The sequence below is a fragment of the Panthera tigris genome, chromosome A1 (assembly GCF_018350195.1).
Source record: "Panthera tigris isolate Pti1 chromosome A1, P.tigris_Pti1_mat1.1, whole genome shotgun sequence".
Classification (NCBI taxonomy): Eukaryota; Metazoa; Chordata; class Mammalia; order Carnivora; family Felidae; genus Panthera; species Panthera tigris.
In genome coordinates this window covers 152,256,194-152,269,354 of record NC_056660.1, presented here as the reverse complement: position 1 = coordinate 152,269,354, position 13,161 = coordinate 152,256,194, and the positions used below count along the sequence as shown (strand labels likewise).

General features: G+C 38.3%; 1 protein-coding gene across 1 annotated transcript in view; it reads right to left on the bottom strand.

The window, feature by feature from the left end:
- Positions 1-13,161, bottom strand: part of ADGRV1 (adhesion G protein-coupled receptor V1) — a 556,489-nt gene that overhangs the window by 387,926 nt on the left and 155,402 nt on the right. The window contains exons 53-56 of the mRNA XM_042956620.1: positions 10,037-10,259; positions 9,503-9,707; positions 2,960-3,106; positions 196-451 (exon numbers count right to left, since the gene is read on the bottom strand). Of these exons, the coding sequence (XP_042812554.1) occupies positions 196-451; positions 2,960-3,106; positions 9,503-9,707; positions 10,037-10,259 (831 nt within the window). The remainder of the gene's footprint in view (positions 1-195; positions 452-2,959; positions 3,107-9,502; positions 9,708-10,036; positions 10,260-13,161) is intronic.

Here is a 13,161-nt window from a genome sequence, read left to right as displayed (position 1 = left end):
CCTTGAAATCACAAACCGTGAGATCATGACCTGAGCCAAAATCAAGAGTTATCCAACTGACTGAGCCCCCAGGCACACCTGAATACACCCCCCACACACACACACACACAAAGGGACTTATATTCCTAGTAAACATTACAATTAAATTACCCAATAAAAGTTACTAGAACCTGAAAAATATTTAACAAGACTTACCTTTAGGCTCTGCTACTCTAATGAAGAGAAACTCAGCATGCCAACCCACTAAGCCATAAGGTGAATCATTGGGCAGAGTCGTTATCACAGATCTGTTTCTTTTCTGATCAATGGTAGCACCTTTAGATAGGTCCTCAACTCCTTCTGTGGTAACACGAATGAGTGTTACAGTCACAATTTCTGATAACTCTGGTATATCATCAGCAATAACAGTCAGAGTGATTGTAGATAGTGCCTGCCCTTCAGAAAATGAAATCTAAAATTTTAAAGAAAGAAGATTTTATTTATTTTGTAATTATCACTGTGCAGTAAGAATATCAGATTAAATTTTCTTTCAATATGAACCACAACTTAAATAACAAGAGATATTTAAGCAACACAATATGATTCTACAAATCAATCAAATTCTTTTCATATTAAAAGTGGAAGACTGTTAGGAAAAAGAAAAAAGTAAACAATTACTGAAACTCAACCTGATAAAACCTGTAGCCAAACTGTCACATCCTGAAGCCTACATTCTATTAAAATATAGAGTATATAGTCTCTCTGGGAGTCTAAGTCCCAGATAACATATTGAAAAATCTATAAAAATAAAAGAAGGTCGGGGAGCCTGGGTGGCTCAGTCGGTTGAGCCTCTGACTTCGGCTCAGGTCATGATCTCACAGTCTGCGAGTTCAAGCCCTGCATCAGGCTCTGTGCTGACAGCTCAGAGCCTGGAACCTGCTTCAAATTCTGTGTCTCCCTCTCTCTCTGACCCTCCCCCGTTCATGCTCTGTCTCTCTCTGTCTCAAAAATAAATAAACTTTAACAAAATTTTTTTTAATAAGTATACAAATAAAAGAAGGTAACATACTAGTTTAAACATTTTTCTCTACAAAAATGTTGCCAGGATTGCTATTTCTTTTGGCTACAATAGATGTATGATTTAACAATCAATGAACCAAAACAGAGGTAGAGAAAGACAAAAAGAGATACAAATCAGAGCATCTCTCTCCTCCTGTTGTATCTGCACTGTCTAGAGTCAAATCCAAATTTGCTAAAAGGCATCTGAAATCCTTTCTGATAGGGCTTTCTTTGTTCCTTGAATGTCATTTCCCATTGCTCCCCACCTTATACTCTATTCTCTAGCAACATGACTACAAGCTACAACCATTCAAACTAGCATTCCAGGCCCATTTTGTTGACGCTCATCTCTCCACCTCAGAAGGCACTTGAAGATATAAACTGAAGAGCTTTATTAATAAAATCAGGGGTCAGAGCACTACTACCCTTTGGTGAAATCCATTTTTTAAATTAAGTTTTACTGGCATACAGCAAAGTTCACTTGATTATATATCATCTAACATTGCTATTATGCTACAAAGGCAAAGTTGAGAATCTGAGAAAGAGACCATAACAGCCCATAAGTCTAAAATATTTACTATCTGGCCCTTTACAGGAAAAGTTTATTAGCTCTTGAATAAAATAATTAATTCTTCCAAATATAGTCTACACTTAAGATACTATTATACATTTAAATTAGAAATCATTTTAATCATGTTTATGTTAAGAAATATTAATTGGTGAAATATAATTCAGAACACACATAACCTGATAGATACAACTTATAGTTTTGGTAACTTCCATAAAAGTAAATACTCAATGCAATAAAATTTGCCAAAACATTTTTAAGGCACTAAAGCTCTAATCTTTGAATGGTACAAAAGCCTAGAAATGGTAGACCTAACATACACCCATCGTTTTTTTTTGAGATAATTCCATGAGAGGCCTTTTAAAGGAACTCTTCAGAGAAGCATTTGGGAAAAATTTTATGGATAAATCTGTGAAACCCAAGGTGAGTCAAGAACACCACCCATTTTCTAATTAGGAACTAAAGGTTCTTAAAACCCTCTCTTTTAAAGTCCTTTACCTTTCTGACCCAAATCTGATTCCATTCTTCGATCTCTGACCCAATTTTATACTATCTTCCAATAGTAGATAAAGTGATCTTCTGCCCAGATCCCTTCTTAGAGCTGGTGTGCCCATATCCCAATTGGTGGGAATAAGAGCTTTTGTGTTTGTCACTGGGACCTGCCTTCAGCTACAGTACACTTCCGCTTAAGATTATACTCTACCCAGAAGATGATGTGAGGTGAAGGATACCCAAAATAGGGATGCAAAATCTCAGCCTCCTTGTTCCACTGGAAAACAACTCTGGAGAACCAGTTCACCGCCAGAACTTCCTCACACACTCAACCTCAGGTGCAACTACCCAAGGACCAACGGCCCCTCTGCACATTCCTACCTTCCTTGTTTCCTTATGGGTGTGTCTCCTCAGTAAACTACCCACAACTCTTAATCTCGGAGTCTATCTACAGAAAACTAAACCTACATCACTCAGCAATTCTGATCTACTTTTTCATACGCCTGACTATCTTACATAGATTCATTCCCTATTTACTGCTTCCATTTTATACAAATCTTGAAACATTTCCATCTCCAGTGTAATCGGTTTTATCTTTCTGACAGTGTAACACATCTACAATCTGGCCAACTGATGTACTGAACCTAAAAAGGGATGACTTTTTTATAGATAATTTTGGTATTAAAGAAAAAAACGAACAAAAATCACAATAAAACTAATCTTAAATTGTATCCCTCTCTACAGTGATTAGTAGGAATCCAGGGCTGACATGGTCAAACTCAAACACTTCATCCATAAGGCAGGCATCAACAGTAACCATAATTTAGAAGTGACTCTCCTATAATTTTGTAAATTACGTACCACTCCTGAGGTAGGAAATACATCACTAATACTTCCGTCAGCTTCCCATGCTGTGGTTATACGACCATATGTTCCTTTTAAGCGCTCAACATTCAAAGTTATTAAGCTATCTTGCTCCATTTCTTCCACTTGCTTATATAATGAATTCTGAAAAACACACAGGAAGTCACAAGGGATTAACGGACATTACCTAAGTACACTTTTATTTCGTGCTGTTATGCATGTGCAAACTTCATAGTACTAAGCAATAATGGGTAACACAAAAATGTGATATAAGTGAAAAACAATAGTTAAAAAAACAGCAGTATAAGATAGCCATGATTTTATTTCAAAAACATACATGTGTGAATAGGTAAAAGGCTAAGTTAAAGTAAACTAAAATGTTAATTTTTAGACGATTATTTTTTACTTTGTCTTCTGTAATTTTCAAATTTATTCAACAAACATATGTTATATTCATATCCAGAGAGCATATACTTTTTGACAGTATTATACATAGTATATAAAGTTTGTAGAAATGGATGGACATAGAGTCAGGAGATGAAGGAAATCTTCTCCCCCTGTGCAACTTCTGGCAATCCCTCTAGGTCTTGTTTCCTTCTTGTAAAATAAGTTTTTGATCTACGTGGACTTTAAGGTCCCACCCAAATGTAGAAACACCAGTGAGAATCAGGGCATTCTTCCTGTTCACTTACAAACGTTTTATCCTTGAATTCATACACTCTGAAATGTGATTATCCTTGAATTCATATACTCTACAGCCTGTGCTGTTTCCACTGATGATGTTTCATCCTTAGTCCCTAGTCTTTACAACTATTTTTCCTGCCAGAAATAGCCCCTTCTCTGGTATTAGAATCTCACACTCTCTTCTCACCCAAGCTTCGTGGTGTCTTTCCTTCGTCCCAGACTGATTTCTACCTTAGTGTGACTGGAACTCCTCCTCCAACACTTGCAGCATCTCTTGCCAGCTGCTGAATGAGCTTTTCCTCAAAATCAATATTCAAAAGAATCCCTTCTTACAACACCCCTACATTATCTATAAGCAATAAAGGAAGAATATGGAGTATAAAGATTTTTAACAATCTTCCCAGTAATAGTTTTCTTTTTCTTGTCTTTTTACTATGGTAATCTGAAAATAAATTCCTCCATGAATTTCTTAAAGCTTCTATTTAGAAGGCTAATTTGAGTAGATAGCCTTTCCTTTGGCAGTGTTTTACACTGCATTTTTCACATATTGTTACAAATGTTACACAGTAATAAAATCTTGCTCAAAGCATTCAAACATTCCTACAGAAAATATCTTGATTTTAAAATATGGATATTTTAAATCCATAAAAATGGATATGGCTGGATCAGTCAGTAGAATACGCGACTAAATCTCAGGGTTGTAAATTCGAGCCCCATGATGGGTGTAGAGATTACTTAAAAATAAAATCTTTTAAAAAATAAAATAAAATATGTATATAATTTGTACATAAAATACAATGCCTTTCAAAGAGAAGCCTCTCAGGCTCCATGCCCTCTACCAATAAGGGTTAGTAAAACAAGGATTTAATACAGCCAGAAAAGTATGAAGAAACTCTCTGACAACTAAATCTTATCGTACAACAAACTTGTCCAGACACAAGAGGCCTGTACTGAGAAATTCTAGCGAATGGACTGAAAGAACCCAGGATATTATCTACTGGGAAAGATTAAACCACAGTACTATGATGTTTCTATGATAATTTTGGAGTAAGCTTCATAAAGAGAAATCTGGGGCACCTGGGTACCTCAGTCGGTTAAGCATCTGACTTCAGTTCAGGTCACGATCTTGCGGTTCATGGGTTCGAGCCCTGTGTCAGGCTCTGTGCTAACAGCTTGGAGCCTGGAACCTGCTTCGGATTCTGTGTCTCCCTCTCTCTGCCCCTTCCCACTCATGCTTTCTCTCTCCCAAAAATAAATAAAAATTAAAAAAAAAAAAAGAGGAAATCTACCATACTTAAACAGTTAAGGAATAGAATGTGCTCTCCATGCTCAGCAAGGTTTAACGACAGGAGGATGAGACCACACAGCAGAGCATGTTGGTTCTTGCTCCAAGGTCTCCAGCTCTGCCCTGTCAATATCTATGGCCGGAGAAAGCCATGGGAGTGTTCTGTTCCCTCCCCTGCATTATGAAAGATTCATACCAAACACTTCCTGTGTATCAGGCATTTTTCTGGCATAAAGCTGTGAACAAAACAGTATCTCAGTTCTTGTAGCCTTGCATTCTAGAAAAAGAAACTTGACAATAGACAAATTAGGCCACTATAAATTCCATAAAGAAGACTAAGGCAGGATAAAAAAGGTACAGAATGATGGTGGTGAATTAACAATTTTCAATCAGGGAAGGCCTTTCTGGTAAGTTGTTATTTCAACAGAGACTGGAAGAAAGTAAGGAAACAAGTCATGTTTCCACCTGGTGGGGAAGGTAGTCTTCTTTCTTTCTAATCTTCTCCACCACAATTCACGCCTTAGAGCTGTACTGTCCTACACAGTGGCCAGTGGCCACAGGTGGCTACTGAGCACCTGTTACGTGACTGGTCTATAAGTGCAAAATGCACTGGAGGTTTGAAGACAAAGTATGAAAAAAAGAGTATAGAGTATTTCATCAGCCATTTTATGTTGGTTAATATATCAGGCTAAATAAAATAAAATACTAAAAATATTTTCACCTATTTCTATTTTTCTTTTCTGGAGCTAAAAAACTAAAATTATATATATGGCTCACATTATAATTCTTCTGGGCAGAAGTGCTTCAGGAAAAGCTGACCTGCCTGTATCTGCAGAGATGGGCCAGAATGAGGAACATGGTGATCCTACAACACTTGCAAGGACTCATTCAGGACATTAGCACATCCAAAACTCCTCATCTCAGCTCTCAAACCTGCTCTTAATAAGTTGTACATCTCTCACTGAAAGGAAAATTCCTGCTTCCTGTAATTCTGTGGTTTATTGCTAAATTACGGCACTAGTTTCCCGTCAATTTCTGTCCTTACCCACTTACAATCTAGTGTCAATTCTATGGCCAGAGTAGTTCATTTATTTTATTTAAAAATTTTTTTTAATGTTTATTTATTTTTGAGAGAGACAGCGCGTGAGCAGGGGGGAGGCAGACAGACAGACAGACATAGAAGCCGAAGCAGGCTCCAGGCTCTGAGCTGTCAGCACAGAGCCTGACACAGGGCCCAAACACACAATGAGATCATGACCTAAGCTGAAGTTAGAGGCTCAACCCACTGAACCACCCAGGCACCCCCAAAATGGTTATGTGAGCCGGGTCATGTTGCTCTCCCACTTCAACCCATTCCCTCAGTGGCTAACTTCATGATGGTAATCAGCGGCTTATACAGGAGTAAGTTCACACAGCAGCCTCCCTGCTATCCTTCAAAGGCTGCTCAGAGGTTGGCCCTTGCCTGGTGTCTAGGAAGCTGGATTTCAAGAGGATTCTCGCCATTCCTGGAACTCATAGTGGCTCTCCGTGCCTGTACTATACACACAATGTAGTTTTTACTGAACACCTGTTTTCACTCTGGGAGTCTGGAATTGTGACATGTGCCAGGCTGAGAGGGCCTGCATGAACAGTTCCCAGGGAAAACCCCAGGCACGGAGTCTCTAATGAGCTTCCCCGGTTGATAACACATCTCACATACTGTCAGTGTTCACCTCAATGCTGGGGGAATTAAGTGTGTCTTGTGTGATTCCCCTGGGGAGAGCTCTTGGAAGCTTGCACCCAGTTTCCTCTGCACTTCACTCCATAAGCCTTTTCCCTTATGACTTTGTTTTGTATCCCCATAACTGTAATAAATCACAGTATGAGAATGACAGAACCCTGAGTCCTTTGAGTCCTCCTAGCAAGTCATCAAAACTGTGGGTGCTGCTGGGGATGCCTGAAACAAGGCCCTGGCCCTTCAATTTCTTTGGCCTCATCTCTACCTGACTGACTTCGGCCACAGTGGCCTCCTTGCTACAACAGATAGGCAAGGCTTATTTCAGGGCTTCGGCTGTTGCTGCTGGTTCCCCCTGCCTTGAATGTTCTTCCCCCATCTCCTACACACCTTCGTCCTCATATCACTTCCTCAATGCCACCCTCCCTGATAGCCTATGTTTCACTTCTCTGCACACAATCCCCACCCCCTCCCTCACAATCTCCATCTGTCCTTCCTGCCTAGCATTCTTCCATGGCACATACTACCATCAGATACAGTACAGATGTCTCTTGTCTACTGTCTCCCTTTGCCTCATCTACAATTTAAGAACATTGAGGATAAAGAGTTCTACTGTTTTACTTTTTGATATATCTCTAGCACCTGAAAGAGCATCTGGTACACAGGTGTTTGTTTAAAAAAATGCTACACAAATAAATAAATTAATGAACAGTTGCATAAGTGGCCTTGTTAGTTCAATGAGAGATGAGAAGAGTTTTCCAGAAGCTTTTGGGAAATCTCTTCCTTACTCCAAGAGCCACATTTCTCTCTCTCCCCAACTGGACATGAACAAGAAAGCAGTAGACCTAACAGTAACATCAGCTTTCAAACAACCAGATGAAGAACCAGCTTTATGCTGGCAAAGTGGAGAGATGGAAAGAATCTGAGCCATGTTGACATAGTATCCACCCAACTCTGAAGCTTATCTTCTCTGTGGACATGTTCTTGGTGTTTAAGACAATTTGAGCTGGGTTTTCCTTACTTGCAGAAGATTTCAGAGAACGATACATGATAGTTGCAGCTATAACTCTAGTTAAGAAATAAGAATAAAAAATAAACTCAAAATGGATAAAGGACCTGAATGTGAGACAGGAAACCATCAAAACCCTAGAGGAGAAAGCAGGAAAAAACCTCTCTGACCTCAGCCGTAGCAATTTCTTACTTGACACATCTCCAAAGGCAAGGGAATTAAAAGCAAAAATGAACTGTTGGGACCTCATGAAGATAAAAAGCTTCTGCGCAGCAAAGGAAACAATCAACGAAACTAAAAGGCAACTGACAGAATGGGAAAAGATATTTGCAAATGACATATCGGACAAAGGGCTAGTATCCAAAATCTATAAAGAACTCACCAAACTCCACATATGAAAAACAAATAATCCAGTGAAGAAATGGGCAGAAAACATGAATAGACACTCATCTAAAGACATCATCCATATGGCCAACAGGCACATGAAAAGATGCTCAATGTCGCTCCTCATCAGGGAAATACAAATCAAAACCACATTCAGATACCACCTCACGCCACTCAGAGTGACTAAAATGAACAAATCAGGAGACTATAGATGCTGGTGAGGATGTGGAGAAATGGGAACCCTCTTGCACTGTTGGTGGGAATGCAAACTGGTGCAGCCGCTCTGTAAAACAGTGTGGAGGTTCCTCAAAAAATTAAAAATAGATCTACCCTATGATCCAGCAATAGCACTCCTAGGAATTTACCCAAGGGATACAGGAGTGCTGATGCATAGGGGCACTTGTACCCCAATGTTTACAGCAGCACTCTCAACAACAGCCAAATTGTGGAAAAAGCCTAAATGTCCATCAACTGATGAATGGATAAAGAAATTGTGGTTTATATACACAATGAAATACTACTTGGCAATGAGAAAGAATGAAATGTAGCCTTTTGTAGAAACGTGGATGGAGCTGGAGAGTGTTATGCTAAGTGAAATAAGGCAGGCAGAGAAAGACAGATACCATATGTTTTCACTCTTATGTGGATCCTGAGAAACTTAAGACCATGGGGGAAGGGAAGGAAAAAAAAAAGTTAGAGAGGGAGGGAGCCAAACCATGAAAGACTCTTCAAAACTGAGAATAAACTGAGGGCTGATGGGGGTGGGAGGGAGGGAAAGTGGGTGGTGGGCATTGAAGAGGGCACCTGATGGGATGAGCACTGGGTGATGTATGGAAAACAATTTAACAATAAATTTCATATTAAAAAAAAAGAAATCAGGATAGAGTTCGCACACAGGGCTAAATGGTGCAATATAAAAGGGTGTCCTTTTGCTCATGAATAAAGGAATATGAACTCTGAGATGGAAGTCAACCTGAGAATATCTGAATAGTTCTCTTTCTTCAGGGGAAAGCACCTCCATGTGTACAATGCAAGTACAGTTATAAATCTCTCTCTCTCTCAATATACATAAGACAGTAATATATTTGTAGGTGATGTGTGTGATGAAACACAGTATATAGTCTATTTGGGACTCGTTTCATCATTACCCTCTAGAGATAAGGCTAATAGCAGAGCCAAACTCCTGGACTAAGGCCAACTGGGAACATTTCAAATTCAATCCTATAAGAGTAATCAGTACAAAAAAAAAAAAGTTTAGGACAAGATGATTCAGAAGTTTCAGTGTGTAGGACTATAAATTATAAGACATCAGTTAAGTATACCTTAAAATGCACAGTCAGGGTGAAACAGGGAAAGAGAAGGAAGAGAGGCTTAAGATACTCAAAGGAGGACTGAGTGCTGACAACATCTAGCATATAAATACAATGAATAAATCATTTTGACTTTTAAGTGTGGGATCTATACCTGAGCAAATCCAACGACTCCATAGGCATCATCATTAGACATAATAGTTACTTTTACATAACCATTAATACCAATCTCTGCTCCTCCTTTGGGATTTTTAAGCTCAACTCTGAAGAATTCTTCTTCTTCTGGAACTGTATCATCAAGGACATTTACCACTATTACAGCTTCTCTGTCACCAGGTTCAAATATCAGTTCACCTGAACTAGCATAAGAAGCACATCAAATAATACAGCTGAAACAAATCTCAGGCATATACACAGTAGATTACATATAAAATTCTCAGAACACTGATTAATACTAATCATTTGGAAAAATCACATTTCATAAATAAAATTTTAATCCAAAATGTTTAAAATACTGATTAGCTCGATAGAATATATATAAGTAATATGGAACATAACCAAATTTCTAGATTATAAATTAACCTTATATTTTATATTTTTTCAGTCATTAAATAAACACTTAGAAATTAGGTGCCCTATAAAAACTATGGTAAGCATAAAGAGGTTCCGTATAAAATGGTGAACGTACCTAGGAATAAAGTCAGACTGGCTGGAGATATAGGCCAGCTCATATATGTGTGAGTGCCTGGTTCCCACTAGAGCAATTAAATTCTTGCTTGAATTAAGGGACTTTACTGTAACAGAAGCTGCATCATGAGCAGAAGGTGCTTCCAGAATAAAAGAGAATTGATTCAGCTCTGAATTCCAGCAGTAAAGTGCAGACATTGCTTGGCCAACAAGAAGTATGTGGACTGTGGAAAGGAAAGAAAAGGCAACTATAGTAAAATGTGAATGTTATCTCACATGCTCCCTATTGTAGGACCAAAACAAAATCTTTTCAACTCTCAAAGTTCCATTTTGGTGTCTGAATTAACTAAATATGATCTGATTTCTGAAAATCAAAATATTATTTGAAATGAATGTAAATAGTAATTTTTTAAATGCTGTGGAATGATCAAACCAGCCTAACAATAAACCTATTTCCACTTAAGAAATCACTGGATAGGGCAACTGGGTGGCTCAGTCGGTTAAGCATCTGACTCCTGACCTCGGCTCAGGTCATGATCTCACGGTTTGTGAGTTCGAGACCCATGTCAAGCTTTGAGCTAACAGCATGGAGCCTGCTTGGGATTCTCTCTCTCTCCCTTTCTCTCTCTGCCCCTCCTCAGCTCTCTCTCTCAAAATAAATAAATAAACATTAAAACAGAAAAAAAATCACTGGGTGAAACACAAATGCATTGTGGACTCTCTGCATTCATCAGTATTTATGTGCTGGGTAATATGGGAGGATATTTTTAAAAGTGAAAAAGATGTATAATCCCATCACTAAACGCTTCATTTTTGTATTTTCCTTTCCAGCCACCATCCATATGAATTCATGATGAACCATGAGTAAAGAGACTATTTACAAAAAAATTCTTAATTATAAAGCTTAACCTTAAATTTATACAGCATTTCTTAGGTGTTATTACAAAGCATTGAAATTTATAGTTTTAATGCATATATAATCTACAGGGTTGATCTTTAAAATATGCGTAAATGTTCATGGGTGACTGGGTGGCTTAGTTGGTTAAGCGTCCGACTTCAGCTCAGGTCATGATTTCACAGTTCGTGGTTCAAGCCCCACGTTGGGCTCTGTGTTGACAGCTCAGAGCCTGGAGCCTGCTTCGGTTTCTGTGTCTCCCTCTCTCTCTGCCCCTCCCCCACTCGTGCTCTGTGTCTGTCTCTTAAAAATGAATAAATGCTAAAAAAAATTACTTAATAAAAAAATGCCTAAATGTTCTCTACATTGAATGTTTATTATTTTTATTTAACTTTTCAAGATGAATTAGAGACAGTTATTAATTTTTTTCATTTGATAAATTCTTAAAGGTGGTAATTAGGCCAAAGGATATGAACAAATTTGTGATCTTGCTGCCAATGCTTTTTGAAATGTTAGTAGGAAAATGTGCTCTTAATGATTCAATGCAATGGTACATATTAGCAAACATGGAGGGTAAAGGGGCTTAGTACATTGTATAAGGGGAAATTCAGAGAAAGGGAGCTTATTACGTTGTATATACCATTAAGCAATCTTCAGGCTTAAAACTGAGAAACCATCCAGAAACATGCACAAATTCTAGTACTTGAAGAAACACATGGGAACATAAAGATATCAACTAAGATGGGTTGGATATTAAAACAGCACTAGAACCAGAAACCATGAACATTTCAGCCTATAAGGTTACAATGGAAGATTCCAAATCCTTAAATATCAAGAATTATTCATTATGTTTCTTTATGGTAATTATTTAAGTGCTATTGCAGTCTAATAAATGTTGTATAAAAGGTAAAAATCAAGAAAAATGTTATCAATAAACTTGTATGTTAACAATGATGACATATTTTTCATAAAGCTTTGTTAAACTGGGGACATTCAGTAAAGAGCAAATTTCTCAGACAGATCTCAACATCTCCCAAGTTTAAATGATTCTACAGGTCCAATCAATAATTGTTTCTACAGGCTCAACCAAAATCATAAACTAAAGTACTCTGAGCATCACTGATTGATTATGTATCTTAATCATTGGAGATACACTCTATTCATTTCCTCTCAATCTGAGAAATATGAGAAGGCAACAAAAAGATAATCAGACATTCAGACTAGGAAATGTAGGGGGCTCAAATCTGTAGAGTATGTATGCAGAAAGTGTTTTCTCAGAAAACGATATTTGTACTGTTCAAGATCACAGAAGTGGGCCAGGGAATTTAAAAGAAAAAAAATCCTATACCTCTCCTCTGGAGAACAAAATTTTAACTGGTACTGATTATAGATTTCCCTTCCAGTTATCAAAACCATAAGCAAACAAATAAGAGTATTCCAAAGGAAGGCAACTGGCTGAGATCATTTAAGGAGTGTAGATAGAGAAGTCCCAGGACTGAGTGCTGAGTGCTAGAGCGAGGTTCCAGGGCAAAGAGGTGAGGGAAATTACGAGAAAAGTTGGGTCTGTTCTGGGAGGCACTGTGGAAGGGTGTAGGAAGTTGGGGGAGGGAAGAGTTGTGCCCCTGGTCTGGAAATTAGGGCTCATGGGATCTAGGACACACACAGATGAGATGACAGTCGCTTTCTCTAGAGGGGGCCTGGGCTTCTTATGGTCACTCTGCAGGAATGAAGAGAATGATGAATTCATCCAAATGATTTCCAAAGATGATGGTTTTTCAAAGGTGATAGTGAAGCTGAGAGTATTGGGGAGTTAAGGAGAAAGGGAGGGATCAGTGTCTTTCCAGCAGCATTAATTAAATGCCTCTTCCTTAAAGAAGCTTTCTGGACATCCCTTAGACCTGGTCAAGTCTTCTCTATTTTGTGTTATGACAGCACCGTATCCTTGGACAACAGTTATGTTTGTACCTAGAAGCTTTTTGTGTGTGATTATATATCATGTCCCCCATTCCCTATTGTATGTTAAACTTCTTCAGAGCAGGGACGAGAATTCGTTTTGTTTGTCCTTATTTCCTCAGGGCCTACCACTACGCCTGGCACATAACTGGCATTTTAAAAACTCTATTAAATAATGAAGGAGAGAAGGAAGAAAGAAAGATAAGTGTATATGTCCTTGCCTTCTCTGTCATATCCATTCTTCCTCTTGCATTTAAAGAATTCTGTCACCACCCAAT